Here is a 20,713-nt window from a genome sequence, read left to right on the forward strand (position 1 = left end):
ATAACTTGTCATTGACTCCTACAGGAGTAAATCCTGCAAACATGGCTCAGGAAGTGCTGCCTGTGGAGGTCCCAGAAATGCTCTATTGCAAGAATTCAGGGAAGACCATGGTGCCACCAAATGCAAAAGCACTACAGGTAAGAAAAAAGCTTAAAAAAAATGTTTAATGCTCACTGTATTTGACAGAAAAAGAAGTCTTGCTTTGTAAGCATGATTATTTACAAGCTACTGTGCAAACTTACTATCTGATGGGACCAGGTGTCAATGTCTCTGCCTGAAGGAGTTAAAGGTGAAATGCTCTTTTCATGGCTGTCAGTGGCAAAAGTCCTCTTGACTAAGATAAAGTCAGTAGAACAAGGGGACATAAAAAAGACAAAGTGAAAAAAAAAAATGATCAGGGAAGGAAACAAGTCTAGGGGAATTCATTATGACATTGAATCCAGAACCATACCTAAAAAATCTCTTCCATAATTAAATGCTACTTCTATTAAAAACTTAGTATTTCTGTATCAGTAACAAAATTTTGACATGTGCATTAATGTGACAACTGGTTTTTTTGTTATTGGAAAAGATATAAGGACAGGATGGAGAATAGGTATAGAGAATTTTGTTCCCACAGTTCCATTTTTATTCTGGATTTTCCATTCTATGGATCATTTCAAGTTTTTATTTAATCCTAACTGTAGTATATTATACATTGTTCTGTGTGCTTTTTGACTGGATGAAGGCATATCACTTGAGGAAATACTCTAGAAAGAGAAATAGAATACTTTTGAAATTTTTTTTTTTATAGGAACTGTCCTCTAATGGTATTTTCTTACAAATCCTTTCAAAAGGGGGCACCCACCATTGTAAGAAATATTTTAGAACTTCTGTTTCCTGAAAAAAAATTGAAATGTTTTAAATTTTGGAAATAGCACTGTGTTTCACACTCTGGGCTCAAGCCCAGAAAAGAGATTCTGGGACTTTAAAAATCAATATCTAACACCCCTGAGAGCAATAGTAGATTGCCTAAAGACCACATTTGAAGCAAAAAAGTAAATCTTTATTCACAAAATAAATGAAGAGGTGTGCTTTGGGTATCTGCCAGCTGAAAAAACTTTTCCTTCAGTGGCTGGTTGAAAGGGTACCCCTGACACAGATCTGGTACCAGCATGTGCTGAACCACATGGTGGTTTGTTCATTATGCTGAGCACTGTGACATGGCTGGGTGTAACCAACAACTTTTCTAATTGGGGTTTCAGCATAAGTTATTGTGAGTAGGAATTAATTATCTACCTTGATAATGCTGCTGTTGTTGTTTTCATGTTATCATTTATCATTTTTTTCCTTTCTTCAGGATGAAGATTCAGGCATCAATTCTTCAGGAGATGGTGAAAAGCAAGTACCAGACAAAGGTGATTTCCAGGTATTATGAACACAAGAATTTTGAACCAAAAAGGGCTGAGGGCTTTGTTTTGCTCAAAGGGGAGAATGCTCTAGTAGGTAAATAATCATGGCAGCAGTCTGAGTGTTACAAGGGAAACACCCATGGCTTTGTTTCTTGGACCATTCTATTTCACTTATATTTATGATTTTCAGAATCACTTTTTGTGTTCCTTTGTTATGTTTTATTGGGAGCAAACTGGAGATTTACTGTTTTAACTCGTCACATTCTTGTAAAAGAAATCCACTGGAGAGTTTTCTATGCCACAAGGCTTTTTCAACTGGAAAGGCCAGAAGTAAGAGAGATGCATCTATTGCTCTAATGGCTTTGGCAGAGTAATCTTTCTCAGAGGAGTCTGAGTTCCATCAGAAAAACACTGTAGCAGGGGATTCTGTGAAAAGAGTGATGCTTGAATGTGCTAAAGCTATTTCTTGTGTTTGAAGATCAGTCACAGGTGTATTTTTGTTAGAAATTACTGATTTTTGGTAGGACTTCTCATTCTGTTACTTTGCTAGCCATGCAGTATATAAAGGCATTGTTTCCTGTCTGTCAGGATTAGAGAAATGGAAATGTGACCCATGTAACAATGTTGTCCTGAGCAGTGTCTGCTTCTGATCCAGATAATTCTATGCAAATGTGCATTATAATCCATGCAGACAAGTTACACTGAGACACTGAAGCTGAAAAAGAGCCTTATATGAAAGCTGAAGGGATGTAAGCAGGCAGATGTGGGCTTTGTGATAAGTTAGTTACCAGGTAGTCTGGTGCAATTTAGGCATTGAGAAATTAAAAAAAAAAATCTTATCACATTCACAGCTTTTCCACAACTTTTTTACTTTTTCACATGTGTGTTTCAGAGTTTAGCTTTTGGGTTTTGTTTTGTTTTTTTGGGGTTTTTTTGTTTGTTTGGTTTTTTGTTTGGCCAGTATTAGGATTTTCATGAAAAAAAGAAAAAGAAAAAAAAAAAAAAGATAAGTGACATTAAAGATTATACTGCATTTCCTCAGCATATATTTTATTAGTCTGGTGTCTTTATGGCATTTCATGTTGCAAGTATTTAGTTTACAATGTCTGTTATCTCCAGGCTGTGGAGATACTGAAATGCTGAACCCTGTGTAGGACAAAGAATTTCAAAAATAATAAAATCAGGCTGAAAAACAGGGATTTGTTCAGTGTTTGCTGTAACATGTGCTCCTTACAAGGGGTAAGGAGCCTAAAATCATGATGAGGGAAAGAAAAAGGTTTTGAACTCCTGAGTTACAATTTCCTATGATAATTATATATATGACAGGCAACCATTTGTCTCCATTTCTTAATCCTACACAGTGATGTGTTTGTTTTTCCATTATCTGCTCAGGATTATAGTCTTAGATAAAGGCATTTGGTGGCAGTGAAATTTCAAGGGGCAGATGTGACAGTAGTGTACCAAAGGAACCAAACTCCTGTGTATGGGACCATAACTTTTTTTCTAGACCTCTATATTGCCCCTGTCTCTAACTGAAGGATTATTTGTCACATTTCAAAATTCCAGAAATTCATGACAAACCACTGGTGGTGGTCTGAGTTGTTGTTCATGCTTCTGGTTATATAGTCACTGTTTTTTCTTCTATGATCAGAAGGTAGCACTTTCTCCTATTTACTTGCATGATCATGACTTGGTTACAGCAGCATATTGCATGTTTAGGTGAAGGATACATACATGCTCTAATCTCTTCTGCTCAGTTTTGCTCAAATATAAATTTTTCATCACTGAAACTACCAGAAGACTTAACTATCAGGCCCTGCCTGTTGAAAGGAATCATCTGCTAGAAGCACATCACAGCATATTCCAGCAACTGCATGTGCTTTTATGCCAACATGCTGATTTTTATCTGCATCATTAAGAAATGTACATCATTTGAGCTTTGGATAATGCTTTGTCCTATGCTAAAGCAGCAGGCAAAGCCAGCTCTGGTATTTTAGACATCAGTGTTTGCATTTAAATATTTAAGGCCTGCAGCAGGTCTCACACAATAATTAATGTGAGGAAAGGGGAGGGGAAAAATTGGATGCATACTTCTGATTTCAGCATGAGCCATGTCTTAACAAGGGTAAGGTGCCTCTTACCTCAGGTCAAATGGTACCTCATTTCCTTGCCAGGCAAGGGCTTCTTGTTCTTGCAGGGTTTGTGCAGATGGGAGAAGAGCATGTGGCAGGTTAAACTCTCACTCTTGTGCAAAGCACAAGCTTTGGCTTCTGCTGGGTTTTGGAAGCTGGAAACATTTCCTGAGAATACGGAAAGAGTGGGGAGCTTCCACAGTGCATGGTGAGGTTAGGAGAAGGTTGCAAGTGCTGCCTCTGCTAGAGAATCTCTGGCATGAGAAGCAGGAGCTGAGGCAGGCAGGAGGGCTTGGTCCCCACTGGTGTGTGGGGTCTTTTTCTACCACAAGGACAAGAGACTGCAGGTCCTCCCCTGGTCCCAACAGCAACTGGAAAGGCAGGAGGCAACAAATGAGCAACCCCCAGCCATATGGTGCTTGCAGGAGCATGGCACCAGCAGTGGTTCTACTCAACTGCAGAATCATAGAATCATAGAATTGGCTGGGTTGGAAGGGACCTCAGAGATCCACTTGATCCCTTGATCCACTCCCACTGCAGTTCCCAGCCCATGGCACTGAGTGCCACATCCAGGCTCTTTTGAAATATCTCCAGGGATGGAGAATCCACCCCTTCCCTGGGCAGCCCATTCCAGTGTCTGATCACCCTCTCCGTAAAGAAATTCTTTCTAATGTCCAACCTAAACCTCCCCTGGCACAACTTGAGACCTCTTGTGCCCTCTTGTCTTGCTGAGAGTTGCCTGGGAAAAGAGCCCAACCCCCCCTGGCTCCAACCTCCTTTCAGGGAGTTGGAGAGAGTGATGAGGTCTCCCCTGAGCCTCCTCTTCTCCAGCCTCAACACCCCCAGCTCCCTCAGCCCTTCCTCACAGGACTTGTGCTGGATCCCTTCCCAGCCTCCTTGCTCTTCTCTGGACCTGCTCCAGCACCTCAATCTCCTTCCTGAGCTGAGGGGCCCAGAACTGGACACAGGACTCAAGCTGTGGCTGTTAGGAGCCCAAGTGCCTCCCCTGCTCCCCTGAGTGGTGGAATGGGGATGTCTAAAATAGAAACTGCTGAAATTACACCCTCCATTATGCTTTCCACTTCAAAAATGAACCTCACAAAGTCAAAGAAGGCTACTTCTCATCAGCTTATAACTTTGATGTGTTGTTTGTCTTATCCATATTTGACATCAAAAATGTAAAACCTGTGTGTCTGAGATAGACCTCTAGAATCCTTTGAGAATCAGTGCTAATGAAACAGAGATTTTCAGGGTGTGATGCATGTCCTGTGATAATGTCTACCTTAGGATAAGACTCAGAAATTCCTAACAGCTGTCAGATGTAAACACCTAATTTACAGCTATCTGGAATTAGGTGAGATGACTCTCAACCCTCAGATGGTGAATGCTCAGCCTAGTTTCTTCCCCTCATCTTGTTGTCTTTTGGAAGGGCAAAGCAGCATAAGAGGGGTCTGTTTTTTCATGGGGGAACCATCCTATTTCCCTGCCTACTGTTGTACATATGAAAATAAACATACAGTTGAGTCCTCTATGTTTTCAAAATCAGAAAAAATTCTGGTATCAGACATCTGGAATCAGTAAAATATGGAGGACTATGTTACCAGTAGTGAATGGGCTATGCAACAAGCCTGAGTTATCAGTCTAAGAACAAATCTCTGCAGAGTTGGTATCAATCCCTGTGCACTAAGAGTACCCACGTTGTGTTGATCCATATTTGAAGTTCTGCTTTTTGGAAATGTGTCTCAAATAGAGTATCACGTGCAGAGTTTTATTCATCAAAAGTGTTTGGAGTCCCATGATGGGTAAATGGATGAGGAAGCAGTGATCTGAAGGACACAGTTCTTCTGGCTTTGCATATATAATCTCTGTCCTGTGGAAACCAACACATTTTCCCTGCTGAAATCAGTGATTCTGTGACTATAGGCATGAAAAGGGTGTTTCCATCCAGCTGTGCAAGTTTTTAAGTCACCAATATCCAACCAAGACTCCTGCTAATTCTGGTGAAAAGGCTCTCTGATTAGAACTTAGGTTATTAACAAAACCCATGATACAAATGGCTTGTGAAAACCAGCTTGTAGCAGCTCTGGTCCCCTTGGCCCCCACACAGTCTGACAGCCCTCAATGGAGGTGCTGCAGCCCCAATGCCTGGAGGAGGTTAAGGAAGGAAGGAAACCATGAGAGCTGCTGCTTTTCTGACATGCAAATCATGTTTGTCAAGAAGGAGGAAGAGCTTCAGAGCCGTGGCCAGCTGTAGCAGCTGACAGCACTTAGCCCAGGCAGAGTTGGGTCCCCTGGCACATCCAACCACAGTGGGAGATAGGCTGGGGCAGGGCTGGGCAGAGTGGTGTTCATGGCCTGAAGCATCCTGATTACAACTCTAAAAAAACCTCAGGATGCACATTCTTTAAAGAGACCTAACTCTCAGTCAGCTCAGGACAGGCATTTCTTCATGCACCACCAGCTCTGGATACGTGATCATCAGCAAAGCATTTTAGTTCTCTTGGTTTGGTCCCTGGCTGCCATCTAGGTAAATTAGCACCTGGAGAAGAAGAAAGGAGTGCCCAGGTGACATCCTGTGAGTGACTTCATCTCAGCAGAATGCTTCTCTGGGCAAGGAATGCAGAGGGACCTTAGCCAAGGCAGGGAAGGTATCTTTGCCAGCAAAGGCTGCTGTGCCAGTAGGTGACTTAGAAAAAGGCATTATTGGGTGACTTCAGGAAAAATGTGAATGGAGAGGAAGCAGTTCTCATGGTTTTCATTGATAACACTTTTTTTCCAGGTTATTATGTAGAAATGGTTGTTTTCAACCACTGGAAAAGGTATTTTTCTCAGCTGATCTTTGCAGGATGGCTTGTGGAATATCATGCAGTTGCACTGAAATAGGTATTGGTACCAGCACACTGTGGCACATAATTTCCTCTGCTTCCTCATTGCAAGTTTTCCTCCAGAATGACAAAGTCCTCCCACTCACAGAACTTCATGGAAGGCATTCCAATTTTATTTTAGAAAAGCAACAGCTAAGCACCTGCTTGGAGGACAGCTGCTTTTTGGTAGATTTCATCACATACTGAAGACAAATTTCAGGATCTCAGCATCATTTTTCTGTTAGATTATGATTGTTTAGAATTAAATATCTAAAAAGTGCAAACACCAAGACTGGGTTGGCTGCCCTTGTAGGTTCTAAAGTAAATCCTTCTCTCTGGATCAGAGTTGTTGGATGATTGCTCTCTTATTTTGGGAGGGCAGCTACAATACTCTACTAAGTGACTGAGTATCTATAGTAAAGCAAAATATGATTTGACCCAGCATAATTTCTACTGTTCTGCTGTGGGATTGCAGGACTGGGGTAATCTACAGTAGACATGGTGGAGTGGTGAACATCCATAGCATTGATACTGCAAACTGGGAAGATGCTGCTAAAAATGGAGAATGCTGGAAGGGTCTGTTAGATGAGAAATCACAGGGGCTGAGGAAATGTATTGAGAGAAACACTGTTAAAAAAGGTACAGAGGAATAGCCTTGCTCTGGTCTCATGAAGGGAGTACTGGCATTTTGAAGCTCCACGTGTGATGTGACAGGATGTATTATCCAGCTAAACCAGTGGAGTAATTTGCAGCAGTTCTTCTCTCCAGATGGATACATGCCACACATACCTACATCTGAATATGAGTGTGACTTTAAAGAGGCCTGGGATAGACCTTCCAAAGCACAAATCTGCCAAGAATGCAGGCAGTCTGCATTCCTAGAGTTCTCACTACAGAGAAATTTCTGTTTTCAAATTCTTACTCACCTGAGTGGGAGAAAGTTGGACTTGTTCACATGACAGAGGAATCCTTTACTTCTGCCAATGCAGTAACTTGGTGCCAAGTATTGTAATACACAGTCTTACCCCTTCTTTAGGGGAAGTGCTGGAAAAGAAGGGACTACGAGCTCTGCTCTGTGACTGAGGGAGCTGTTGTTTGGAAAATTTGGGAAAAATTCTGTTTCCCTGGAAACAGAGGAGCTAGCAGTGTACATGCTTGTCGTGATCCGTTTATTATTTTATATTTTGATTATGAGGGTTTCTCAGCCTCTGCTTCAGAGGTGACGCATAAAATTGCAAGCTAACACGTTTGAAACTTAACCAAGTTACAAGGGTTTATTTTCAGGGGAGGGAAAACAAAATATCACAGTTAAAGGGTAAACACAATTTGCTACTTTTGGAGAGACGAGTGTTAAGGAAAGAAAGAAAGAAACGAGGGGGTAATTTAAAATGTTTCACCTCCAGTTGGTCCTAGAGGAAGGGGAGGGGGTAGGAGTCGTTTTACCGCCCCGCAGAGTAATTCTTACTCAAGAATCAAATATTTTTTAAAGTGTTTACATCAATGGTGCTCAGGGATTGCAGTGTGAGATCCTCAGCTGTGTTCCATGAAGCACTCCTGAGCACAGCTCGGGAAGCACCAAGCTGAAGACAGGCCAATAGATTGACAGCCGGTGAAACAGGCCTGGAGTGGCTACACCAGCCATGATTTAATATCTTAAATTTAATTTTAGATTGAATCTCTTGATTTCATCAGAAGCAAAGCTACATGTCCGTGATTGCCCCAGGGCAGGGTAATGCTTTGGGTCTTCCATCACTGAAGGCTCTTTGTCTGTTTGTTTGGTTGGTTTTTTTTTTTTGGCTTTGTTTGTTTGCTTGTTTGTTAGAGATCATAACAGGGCTTGAGTAAACAGAATAACAGAACTTCTAATCTTTCCTTTATGCCTATACAGCTGCTATTTTCTTTGTTTCTATAACTAGACCCTAGTACATCATGCTATGGTTGTCCCAGTTGCTATGTAAATAAATTTCTTTTGTTTAGTACATTACCGGGATTAATTAAAATAGCAAATCCTCCTGGGAGCAGCAGAACTGGAGAGGTCTAATCACAGGGTGACTTCTGCTGCCCCCACCGGCAGGGACCGGGCTGCCCGGGTGATGCTGATGCTTGGCTGCTGCCTCTTCCTCGGGTGACCGGCTGGTGGCAAATGCCTCTTCTGCCTCTTCTGTGAAGCCACTGATTTATTTTAGGGGGTGAAACTTCAATCTTTTTGTGAAATCTGCATCTCTGAGATCTAATTTCCCCAAGCCGGCTGGGGAAATCTGGCTTACTCATTAGGAAGTCATTACATGGGAACTGGGAGACAGGTGATCAGATGGCAGAAACTGTAATAATCATTAAAACCCCCCCAGCCCTCCACACTTCCTTAAGGACTCCTATCTAAGAATCTCAGCCTGCTTTGCAAACACAGGCTCCATGGTTTCTCGCTCAGGAAACACCATTTGCCTGCGGAAGCAGAGCTGGAGCTGGGCCAGGAGCTGGCAGCCCCTTATGCAATCTCCAGAGATAAATGGCTGCAAGAATTGCCCCGTGCTTATGCAGATCCTACTGAACAATGAGTTTCTGCCTTCTAGGGCATATGCTGATGTGCCCAAGCTCATTCCCAATATGTGACTCTGGTGATCCACCTTTGCTAATTACCCAGCTTAGAACAAGGGTTCATTAACTGGGTGGAGAACTGTATTAACACAGGTTCTACTGTTCTGGAAATGTCCTTGCATGGGGTAGCTCTGAGGCCATACCCCTCCATCAGTTGTTGTTTGTAGATTTTGCATCTTCTGCTAGGCTTTGTCTCCCTTGAGAACTCCTGAAATAGAAGGTGGATGGGTAGCTGACAATGAATTTAATGAATAAATACTAAAAATAAAGAAGAAAACAAAGAATCCTTGAGGCACGTAGAGGAGGGGTGATACCAGCAAAATCTCAGTGAAAACATTTTAACATAACATGATGTGCTAGGAGAGAGAAGATATTAAACATAGTGAAAATGGAAAAAGTAATTTGTTGTGACAAAGGAGGCCTGATTGTCTTTCCATTGGAAAATATGGTCCCTTTTTGCTCTGTTATCCTAAAAAAAAAAAAAAAAAAAAAAAAAAAAAAAAAAATTGGCAACACTATACATATTGTTTTAAGTTAGGTTCTTCCAGCTTTTCCTTATCTGCCTTAACATCTATTTTGTCTCTGTGTTTATAGTGATTCTAGGAAGTCTCTGAGGTGCTATATAAATAGAAGGATGCTCCTAAATGAAAGGAAATCACTTGATTAAAATAGCAGTTGTCAAAAAGAATGATTTGAAGGGCTCTGCTTTAAGCACCTATGCAGGTGGAAATGTTTCTAGGAGTGTGAGGAAGTGGCTGGATGTCACAGCCACAGGAAGTGCTGATTTATTTATTGGCTTTGTCAAAGTTGCCTTTTGCAGATAGGTCTGAGCCAGAGAGAGTTTTATAGAACGGGCCAGCAGGAAATCACCTTCCTTAGAAGAAGGAAATCACATTACCCTTTAATGATAAATAGGAAGGTGTCCCTGCAGTCACAAAATCTGGGGAGGCATGTTTTATGAAAGGTTATGGCTGAGACATTCAAAGGGACCAATGAAAGTTGAGCACTTTGAATCATAGAATCATAGAATCCTAGAGGTTGGAAGGGACCTCGAAAGATCATCTAGTCCAACCCCCCCTGCCAGAGCAGGGCCCCCTAGAGTACATCGCCTAGGAATGTGTCCAGGGGGGTTTTGAATGTCTCCAGTGAAGGAGACTCCACAACCCCCCTGGGCAGCCTGTTCCAGGGCTCTGTCACCCTTACAGTAAAAAAATTTTTTCTGATATTCAACTTGAACCTCCTATGCTCCAATTTACACCCATTACCCCTTGTCCTATCACTGGTCACCACTGAGAAAAGCCTAACTCCATCTCCCTGACACTCACCCCTTACATATTTGAAAACATTGATGAGGTCACCCCTCAGTCTCCTTTTCTCCAAACTAAAGAGACCCAGCTCCCTCAGCCTTTCCTCATAAGGGAGATGTTCCACTCCCTTAATCATCTCAGTAGCTCTGCGCTGGACTCTTTCAAGCACTTCCCTGTCCTTCTTGAACTGAGGGGCCCAGAACTGGACACAATACTCCAGGTGCGGCCTCACCAATGCAGAATAGAGGGGGAGGAGAACCTCTCTTGACCTACTAACCACACCCTTTCTAATGCACCCCAGGATGCCATTGGCCTTCTTGGCCACAAGGGCACATTGCTGGCTCATGGTCATCTTCTTGTCTACCAGGACCCCCAGGTCTCTTTCACCTACACTGCTCTCCAGCAGGTCAGCCCCCAACCTATACTGGGACATCGTGTTGTTAATCTTGTTGAATCTTAAGTATTTTTGGAGTTTGGTTACTGCTCCTCATTTTCCCTCAGAGGAAATACACACCAAATTCCTTACTACATAAACCCTCTGGAAACATTTCACAGCCATTGGTTTAACTCATTCTTGTGATTTAAAAAGCCTCAGATGATTGTTCCTGTTTTTCCCATACAGTTGTAAAGGAGAAAAAGAGAAATTTGGTTTTTAAGCAGAAAGAAAAAAAAAAAACAACCCACCCTCATGTTTATCCTGTGTGAGTCAGCAAGGACAGACATTCTCCACAGTGCTCCTTTCAATGCAAGGGGACCTCATGGGTGGTTACTAAAGGGATTGGCTGTAACTTGGAATAAGATTGCTGCTATTTTGGCATCTCCACCATGATGCTCACCAGTGCACTTACTCTGGTCAAGAAACTTGCTGTAGCTGTGTTGTAGAGCTAAACCCTACAATTTCAGAGCAAGGGGTTTTGCAGGTGTCTCACAGTCAGTATCAGTTGACAGGGATTTATCCCTTTCTTTTTCTTCTGTGATGAGCAAGCCAGACTCTCAAGAGTAACACAGCAAAAAGACAGTGACATACATAAAATGCTAAACCAGGACTTTCATGGCAGAAGCTTATGTTGCAGATTTTCATCTGCAGACTGCTAAGAAGGCTGACAATTTTTACATGGTATTGCTGTTTTGTATATGCAAACACTCTTAACAATTCAGTTGCATTACTGTTTTGTAGCACTTGGTTATTATGCACATTTAAAGCTTTTTCCCACCACAAGCTTATTCATACTCCATTTTGTGCTGTTCTTCTCCAGATAGAATCCTCTCCCTGCTACCTGCTGACCGTAAGGATCATCCGGATGAGAAATCTCCAGCGAGTGGATGCCTGTAAGTGTCTCCAGTCTTAGTGGTATCTCAGGATATAGGCAACAAATTTTCTTTTATAATTGGATTACAACCTTTTCCAAGTGTTTCTGAAGTAAATCAGTGTTTCTGTAAGCTTGTTGTTATAAACCATGTCAGTCCTTGCTGCTGGCTGCTGCTTCGTTGAATGTTATTCCTCTGCTTTCTGGTTGGTTGTAAGACTTTAATGTGTTTTTGAGGATAAATACTTTCTCCTAAAGAAAGGAGAGTTTCTGACACAGGTAGATGAAGAAGACCACATCTGTGGTTTTCTGTAATTTTGCCATTGGATTTTAGCACCTTAGGAACAGTGGCTGTCAGGAGCAAACTTTTCCATCCTCCCAGTCTTGGTTCTGACACGGAAGAAATGAGGAAGAAAAAACTTTCCGTTACCACCAGGCTAATTGCATTATTAATTACCCCAAGATGACTGTCAAAAATGTGTTGACTGACAGCTGGATGCCTTGTCCCTTCTAACGTTCATACAGCAGGCTTGCATTTGTGAGAGTGTGTGAGTCAGATGGCAGGAAAGTGGTGGGAAGTGCAGGAGCAGGACAGGAAAATAGTTCTGTTTTGTTAAGGAACATGGACTGCCCACATGCACAGTGAGCAGAGGCAGGACACACCAATAACAGTTTGTTTGGATTGATTCAATACATGACCACCAGTGAAAGGATGTCAAGACTAGCTCAAGGGTGAGAGTGGAAGGGAAATGGTGTAACTTTGCCATCTTTCTTGATTTTCCTGTTTCACTGTGAGTGCCAGCAATTGGTGCTACAGTCCCGTGCACAGGAAGAGCCAGGGAAGATGTTCTGAAAGGCAAAAATCTGGATTTACCATGCGGTACCATTCCCATCCCACATCCCTGTGGCTGTCACTTGTTTTTCTGGAAATTATGTCAGAGGACTTCCCTGTGTCACAACTCCAAGTGAGGGACATATTACCCATATCTTAGGTCATATCATTAGGTGGCACTCTGCACCTGCACCTCCCTTCTGGTCCATGGCTGTGGCACAGGTGATGATGCAATAACACAGAAAGGTTTCATCAAGGACTCAGATCTTCTCAGGCAACAAGACAAAATCATAAATAACTAGGTTGTAGAAAGATTGTGCAAGCAGGACTGAAGCAATATTTTACATTAAATACACAGCTGACTAGCTTGCCTGCATTTACTCATGTAATTAAGGATTGTTTGATATGCTTTGTATCTCAAAGTATAGTTAAGATACAAGAATGATGATTCACATCAGTAGAACAGAGTGCTTTGCCAGCCAAACAGCCACCAGTCATTGATCTCCCATGATAAACCTAATGTCATGCAGTAGTCATAGACAATTACTTTTAAAACATCTTAAAAACAATATCATTACTTCCAGGATCTCCAGACATATATGAATACCTATTTTTGCAATTTCAAATTTCTTCAAAGTGTTATTATCTGCATAGAATTTTCCAAATTAAAAAAAAAAAAAATAAAGAGACTTTGAGTCATACAGAAAAACTTCTGCATTATTTGATCTCTATGACAAATAAAATGCTCATAGAGTTCCATGAGGGGGAAATATTCTGTAGATCCACTGTAGAAGTCTCTGACACTGGAAGAAAAGGAGTAACAAAAGAACCTATGGAAAGGCACAAACTATGATGATTTGAACCAGATTTTACACCCAGAGGAAATAAATAGGCTACAGGCATTAAAAGTGGAAGGGAAGTTATTGATGCCAACATAGAAGCTGTCCCTAAAATAAGGAATAGAGGGAGAAGGTGAATAAAGAGTAATTTTTTACTGTTTCTCACAGTACCAGAATAAAGGAGCACCCAATAAGATTATGAAACAAGAGGTTTAAAACTAAAGGAAATAATATACAAATAAACTATGGGACCCATTGTTCCAGGCATGCATGAATGTTAAAATATAGCTGCTCAAAATAGAAATTATTCATTGAGTGTAAGTCTAGCAAGGGCTCTTAAACATGGTATTCCCAGTGCAAACTCAGATTTTGGAGATCCTTATTCTGACATTGCCAGAAGGATGCATGAGGGACATGTGCAGTACTATTCTAGAATTAGTTTGTTTCTTCTGCTCTGGAGCAAGGTGTAAAAGGGCTGTTATCTGACAGTGAAATTATTCAGAGAATCATAGGATCATCTAGGTTGGAAGGAACCTCTGAGATCATCAAGTCCACCCCTTGCAATTAATTATTTTAACATGAAAACTTGTAAAGTTTTTTCTTCTTCCTTGGAAAAAAATCTAAACTCTTCAGATGAGACTTTCCCAAAATACCAAGTCCAAGACAGATATACTTCATGGAAACACACAGACTGAGGCTGTTGGAACTTGAAAGTTCTTGGTGTCTTAAGATGGAAGGAGGGGAGCCTTGAACCTACTTCTTAAATCATCTCTGCCTATAAATTTTAGAAGGAAAAGATGCAGATGAGACACTTTGTTCCTCCTTCAGGGAGATCCTGATGCAGCTAAGCAAGGCAAAACATGTATGGCAGCCAGACTGGCCAGGCTGACTCGACCTGCCCCTCCTGGGAAGACATTTGGAATGAGCAGCCAATGTTTCAGTGTTAGCAGTCAGGCTCCTTGCAGCCTGCAGCAACATTCATCATCTCTGCACTCTTTAGGAATGGAATAGCATAGCATAAATAGAATATTTCAGTTGGAAGGAACCACCAATTATTTTCTAGTCCAACTGCCTGGCTCAGGGCTGAGCACGTTGTGAAGGTCATTAGCCAAATGCCTCCTACACACTGATGGGCTTAGGGCATTGGCCACATCTCTAGGAATCCTGTTCCAGTGTTTGACCACCCTCTTGGTGAAGACATTGTTCCAAATGTCCAGGCTAAACATCCCCTGTCATAGTTTTGAATCATTCCCACTTGTTCTATCACTGGATATCAGGGAGAAAAACTCAGTAACTCCCTTTCCACTTCCACTCCTCAAGAAGCTGTGAAGAGCCTCTCAAAACTCCTTCTCTCCAAAGTTCTCAGTCACTCCTCACTGTGCATGTCTTACATCTCTTTTCAACTTTCAGCTGCTTTGTTGCCCTCCTCTGGATCCATTCAAGGAACTTCACATCATTCTTAAATTACAGGGCTTTTGATGCTGCTTGTTGTTTATCTGTACCCAAGGAGATGGTTAAAGATCATGTGTCACCCAGGCCTTAATGCCGTGTGGCTATGGGTATGAGGAGAGCAGGAGGTGAAGAGGTGTGGGATGTAAATAAAACATCTGAAGTGAAAAGACATCCCTAGGAATCAGTTCTCAGAGTCATTGGTCTACAAAGTCATCTGTGTGAAGGAAACAGATACTACTGGGGTACTTTCTGGTGTTTCCATGTGTGATCTTGAACACCGAGCAGGAAGGCAGCTTGTAGCAACCCTTTTCCTTCCATTTGGGACTTTACTGGGGAAGAGGGAAAGGAAGGAAAGGGAAGGGAAAGGGCAAAAGTGGATGCTGTGTCTCCTCAACACAGTTAGGAAGAAAGTACATGGAAGGAGGCTAAGAGATAATGGTGGTGGAAAGGTGGATGTGAATTAAAGTAAAACATACCACACCAGACAACTACTTTCCTTTCCTTTTTCCTTTCCTTCTTCTTTTCCTTTCCTTCTTCTTTTCCTTTCCTTTTTCTTTTCCTTTTTCTTTTCCTTTCCCTTTTCCTTTCCCTTTTTCTTTCCCTTTTTCTTTCCCTTTTTCTTTCCCTTTTTCTTTCCCTTTTTCTTTCCCTTTTTCTTTCCCTTTTTCTTTCCCTTTTTCTTTCCCTTTTTCTTTTCCTTTTTCTTTTTTCTTTCCTTTTTCTTTTCTTTTTCCTTTTCCTTTTTCTTTTCCTTTTTCTTTTCCTTTTTCTTTTCCTTTTTCTTTTCCTTTTCCTTTTTCTTTTTTCTTTTCTTTTTCTTTTCCTTTTTCTTTAACTTTTCCTTTTCCTTTCCCTTTTTCTTTCCCTTTTTCTTTCCCTTTTCCTTTTCCTTTTCCTTTTCCTTTCTCCCTTCCCCCCTTCCCTTCCCTTCCCTTCCCTTCCCTTCCCTTCCCTTCCCTTCCCTTCCCTTCCCTTCCCTTCCCTTCCCTTCCCTTCCCTTCCCTTCCCTTCCCTTCCCTTCCCTTCCCTTCCCTTCCCTTCCCTTCCCTTCCCTTCCCTTCCCTTCCCTTCCCTTCCCTTCCCTTCCCTTCCCTTCCCTTCCCTTCCCTTCCCTTCCCTTCCCTTCCCTTCCCTTCCCTTCCCTTCCCTTCCCTTCCCTTCCCTTCCCTTTCTTCCTCTTGCTGAATGTTTCCCAAAGAAAGTCTTTTTCAGAGGAATGCTGGGTTTTTTCTCTGAAGGAATATGTTAATTTCTCCACAAGTTTTTATGAAAAATTTGACAGAACTAAAAGACTTTTCTGTTTCTACATTAAAAAGTAGGAAGCCAACATGTCAGTTGAGGTAACAGATTGCATTATGCACTTTTTTCTGAATTTTAGTTTTTTATTCTGGCTTGGATGAAAAAGCAGCAAGCTTTTTTGCACAAATACACTTTCAAAAGCACAAAATGTGGCCTCCACCCAGTTTGAGACAAAGCCAATGGCTGTAGGGAAAAACCTGGTGGAGAAGGAAAGAAAAGAAGACAAGGAAAAACTCTTGTTAAAGCCAGACAAGTTTTTGCCTTTCCCTGGGAGCTGATTTACAAGCTCTTGTTCCCCTATCTACCTGCAGAGTCCTTATCAGCTGCTGAAGAGCCCTTCCATTTACTGCTGCCATCACTTGTCTCAAAAAGCCCATATCAAAGGACATCCATTCTCAAATTTAGTTACCTTTTGCATGATGTGATATCTGATATTTTTACTTTTAACTGTGTAAGAGAGACTTTCAAGGCACGGAAGTATTTTTCATAACCTCTGTGAAGAAACGTTGCTTTCTTCCAGCACACAGTACATCACATCTTTGGCTGTAGCCATTTCAGGTGTATTTTAATTTAGGTGCCTTTGTGAAATGGGATGGAATATCCTTTGCTTATGTTCTCTGGGTGTATTTCTGGAGAGAGCCTTGGCATGTCTCTGTCTGCCTGGAGGTGGCAATTAGTCAAGATCAAAGGTCTAATTCAAGGAGCTCCTTCTGGAGGAAGCCTCTGCTGGCTCCTACAATAGGGGCAGTTCATCAGCTGCTTTCACAAACCCTCACCAAGAAAATCACTGAAGGCAAGGCAGAGATAAAAACCTTTTGCAGCTGTCCTCAGAAGGTGGAGGAAGCAGCCAGGCCCCTCTCAACAGACAGGAGCTGAGGGGTAGTGTGTGCATGGATGCGAGAGCACAGGAAAACTTCTTGGTTGAGAAACTGAAGAAAGTGGCTGACTGAGAGGAAATTCTCATCCCCTCCTTTTCTATACAACATTATTGTTGTTTGTAACTCACACAAGGAAGAATAGAAACCACCTCTTGTTCTAGGTCATCTTACGGTCCATGCTTTTTCCCTCTCAGAAGGACAACTTGAAAAGAGTTACACTACTCCAGGCACTTCTTCCTTTAAATAAATCCTACTGGTGGTCGGGACCCTCTGGGCCCCTCAGTTTAGGAAGGAGACTGAGGTCCTGGAGCAGGTCCAAAGGAGGGCAACTGGGCTGGTGAAGGGATCCAGCACAAGTCCTGTGAGGAAGGGCTGAGGGAGCTGGGGGTGTTGAGGCTGGAGAAGAGGAGGCTCAGGGGAGACCTCATCACTCTCTCCAACTCCCTGAAAGGAGGTTGGAGCCAGGGGGGGTTGGGCTCTTTTCCCAGGCAACTCTCAGCAAGACAAGAGGGCACAAGAGGTCTCAAGTTGTGCCAGGGGAGGTTTAGGTTGGACATTAGAAAGAATTTCTTTCTGGAGAGGGTGATCAGACACTGGAATGGGCTGCCCAGGGAAGGGGTGGATTCTCCATCCCTGGAGATATTTCAAAAGAGCCTGGATGTGGCACTGAGTGCCATGGGCTGGGAACTGCAGCGGGAGTGGATCAAGGGTTGGACTTGATGAGCTCTGAGGTCCCTTCCAACCCAGCCAATTCTATGATTCTATGACCATATAGTAACTTTTCCAGTGACATCCAGCACCACTGGCTTTGCCACATGAACTTGTTTTCCCTCTTTCCCTCCCCAGTGAGCCAGGCTGATTGCTACGTCTCCTTGTGGCTGCCAACTGCCACCTGTGAAAGGTCCCGCACTAAAACAGTGAGAAACTCCAACAACCCAGTGTGGAATGAAACCTTCTACTTCAGGATCCAGAGTCAGGTCAAGGTAAGGAGCCAAAGCTCTCTGCTTAAAGTCTGAAGATCTTGTCTATGGTAGGTCCTAGATATCTCCTGAGCTGTGGCCAGGAATTGTTTAAGGGATGGAACATGACTGTTCAGGTTGTTTCACATCAGAGATGACTGAGTTCCCATGCCTGTTAGATGGTGCTGGTTGGAGGGCCAGAATCTCAGCTTGGTATTGAGGCTTCAGGATAACTAGAGACACATATCATTCAGTGTAAGATAGATACAGAATTTGGGAGTTAACTGAGCTGTTGCGTAGGCACAGCTGATGCATTTCTCATAACACTGAAACTGAACTAGGAAAGAATGCATATTTGATTTACATGTTTTTCCAAAGGGGGATGATTATTAATTTATCCACTTTGCTTCTCAAGCACGTCCCCAACACTCCTCCTTCCTGAGAGCTAATGATATCCAGGCTGTAGAAACTATAAAAAAAACTATAAAAACTACTTCTCCCCTTTTATTTTCTTTTTTTCAGAACGTGCTGGAGTTGACAGTGTATGATGAGGATTTTGCTACTCCAGATGACCATCTCCTCTGTACACTCTTTGATGTTGCTAAACTTCCAATTGAAAGAACAGCTATCTTGTATTTTAAGCCCAGCCCAGAGGTGAGAGCAAAAAATAAAGCAACTAAGAAACCAGTGGAGAGTTATACAACATTTTAAAAATCTTGGGGTGAGCTTTCTAAATTCCCCCTGAAGGACTTATCCCAGAAATGGATACAGGAACTGGCATTCAAAATACATGAAAAAGAAACGTGGCAAAGAGATCTGGATTTGAGAGCCTAAGTCCCTCCTTTCAGTAGTTTTATAAATTACTGAAGGAGGGATCTGATTGTGAGCTATCTCAGAGACACCAAGGCTTGTTGCAGGGTCAGTAATCTGTAAATTTTTTTCCCCATGTAATTCACAGCCACTGTGCCCTTCCCCAAAGCTGAAGTTGCCCCTATGTGTATCCCCAGCTCACTCCTCTGCAGTTCTATGTCACCTGTGGCTGAGCCTGCTGACACAAGTGTCAAAACTAGTGTGGTTTTGGAGCCCTGAGTGACTGATTTACTCATTTGCTCAATTTTCAATCTATAAAATGGGAAAAACAGCCTCAATCCTCTTGGAGATTTAGAGATGAGATCAATGAAGTATCTCACATGCAACTTGTTGCTGTCAGAGGAAAAATTGCTTCTGGTACCCAAACGAGGTCACTCACAACCAGCACATCCATATCAACACTGCCTTACAGAGGGCTGCATAGCTCTAACTCTGAATCACCCAGTAATAACATTCACTGTTTACTATGCTAAAGCAATGGGTCCAAAGTATTTTTAACTTTAAAGTTAATAGGGAAGACAGTAAGTCATGGCAGGACAGTGCTAGGAAGAGTTAGGAGAAAAAAAAGGCAGAATTCAGATGACAAAGCAAGTTGCAAATTGTCTTTCTGGAGCAACTTCCCACTAAGAGATAAAATTACAGGTTGTTTTGATGATAGCTTGAAGAAGGAAGTGAGGAAAGAGGATGCAAGCTATTTGGTTTGAAATATTGTCTCAGACCTTCCAGTCTGAAATATTTATCACAGGTTGTGCATTGCATGCAACTACTTCACTATTGCATACCAGGGACCTGTATTTAGACAATGGATGAAGTATTATGTAATTAATTCATTTAATTTCTTGTTCTTGCTTTCAGGCCAAGGAGGAGCTAGAGGTTGAATTCAAACTGGAGGCTGCGTAAGTGATATGCAGATTATTTCTAAAAGGCACAAAGCATTCCATGCCAAAACAAAGAAATAGTGTTAGAAGTCAAGATTTGTGGGGTTTCTGTAGAAAAGTGTCAGTCTTCTACATCATCATCACTGCCATCTTCAGACACCCAGCTACACCTTCCAGTCAATTTCTTCTGTAGTTCAGTTGCTTTCAAAGATGCACCCTCCAACATTTCTGTCCACAATGTCAGATTTGTCTGCCTGGGGATATTTCAGAAGCCTTTCTGAGGGTGTGTGGGTGTGCTTGTGTGTGCATCCATGTCTATCAATCTTTCCATGCCTGTCTCAGGTTGATCACTGGACAGACTCCTGATGTTGAACCATCCTGGTCAGTTTTCCAGTGCCTTCAGTTTTCCCTTGCAGCACTCTTCTGGTCTTTTGATATTTCTGTTTTCTTTCTGGCCAGCACAATGAAAATGTGTTGGAAGCTCTAATGCAGGGTTTTTCCTTCTGTGTGGTCAGCCTGTGGTCCATTTGAATCAGTGGGGTTTTTTTTTTGCCACAAGGTAAATAAATAAAGTGACCAGCCTAAGGTCAGGCCTAGTGGGGAGCCAAGACCAGAATTCAAGTCACTTTTCACCATCTCCTGACTTCACCTGAATGAGCTGAAAAGCTTTTTTTTTTTTTTTTTCTCTTTTTTCTCCCATATAATTGGTACCCACTGTTCTTGCCCCATTGATTGTATTTGCATCCCAACAAGTACACAGAACTGGGTTTCCCAATGGGGATATCCTGGCATATTGACATGTTACCTCTGAAATACACATATTTTACATGTAAGGAGAAGAATTTGACTGCCTAACCTCAGATTCCATTTTAGATGAGCATGAGATTGCTCTGCAAAAAAGTAGCCATGATACACATTGCTTAGCTTTGGTACAGAGGCAAGTCCCCTGGGAGCAGTGCTCAGTCCAAGGAATCATGGAACTTGAACCTTCTGGGGACCCTCTGGTCATTGCTCTTCTAAATGGGGAGAAAGAGAAAAGTCCTGGGCAAGAATGAGTGGGCATTTGTTGGATCTAAAAAACATTTGTTTTGTTTTTCATTTTATTTCCCA

General features: G+C 42.1%; 1 protein-coding gene across 1 annotated transcript in view; it reads left to right on the forward strand.

Annotated features, from left to right (window-relative positions):
• Positions 1-1,343: 1,343 nt before the first annotated feature.
• The window catches only part of LOC139796523 (cytosolic phospholipase A2 epsilon-like), a 39,157-nt gene continuing 19,787 nt past the window's right edge, over positions 1,344-20,713 (forward strand). The window contains exons 1-5 of the mRNA XM_071744678.1: positions 1,344-1,397; positions 11,546-11,618; positions 17,743-17,879; positions 18,378-18,509; positions 19,581-19,621. Coding sequence (XP_071600779.1) covers positions 1,371-1,397; positions 11,546-11,618; positions 17,743-17,879; positions 18,378-18,509; positions 19,581-19,621 — 410 coding nt within the window. The 5' untranslated portion in view covers positions 1,344-1,370. The remainder of the gene's footprint in view (positions 1,398-11,545; positions 11,619-17,742; positions 17,880-18,377; positions 18,510-19,580; positions 19,622-20,713) is intronic.

The sequence above is a fragment of the Heliangelus exortis genome, chromosome 5 (assembly GCF_036169615.1).
Source record: "Heliangelus exortis chromosome 5, bHelExo1.hap1, whole genome shotgun sequence".
Lineage (NCBI taxonomy): Eukaryota > Metazoa > Chordata > Aves > Apodiformes > Trochilidae > Heliangelus > Heliangelus exortis.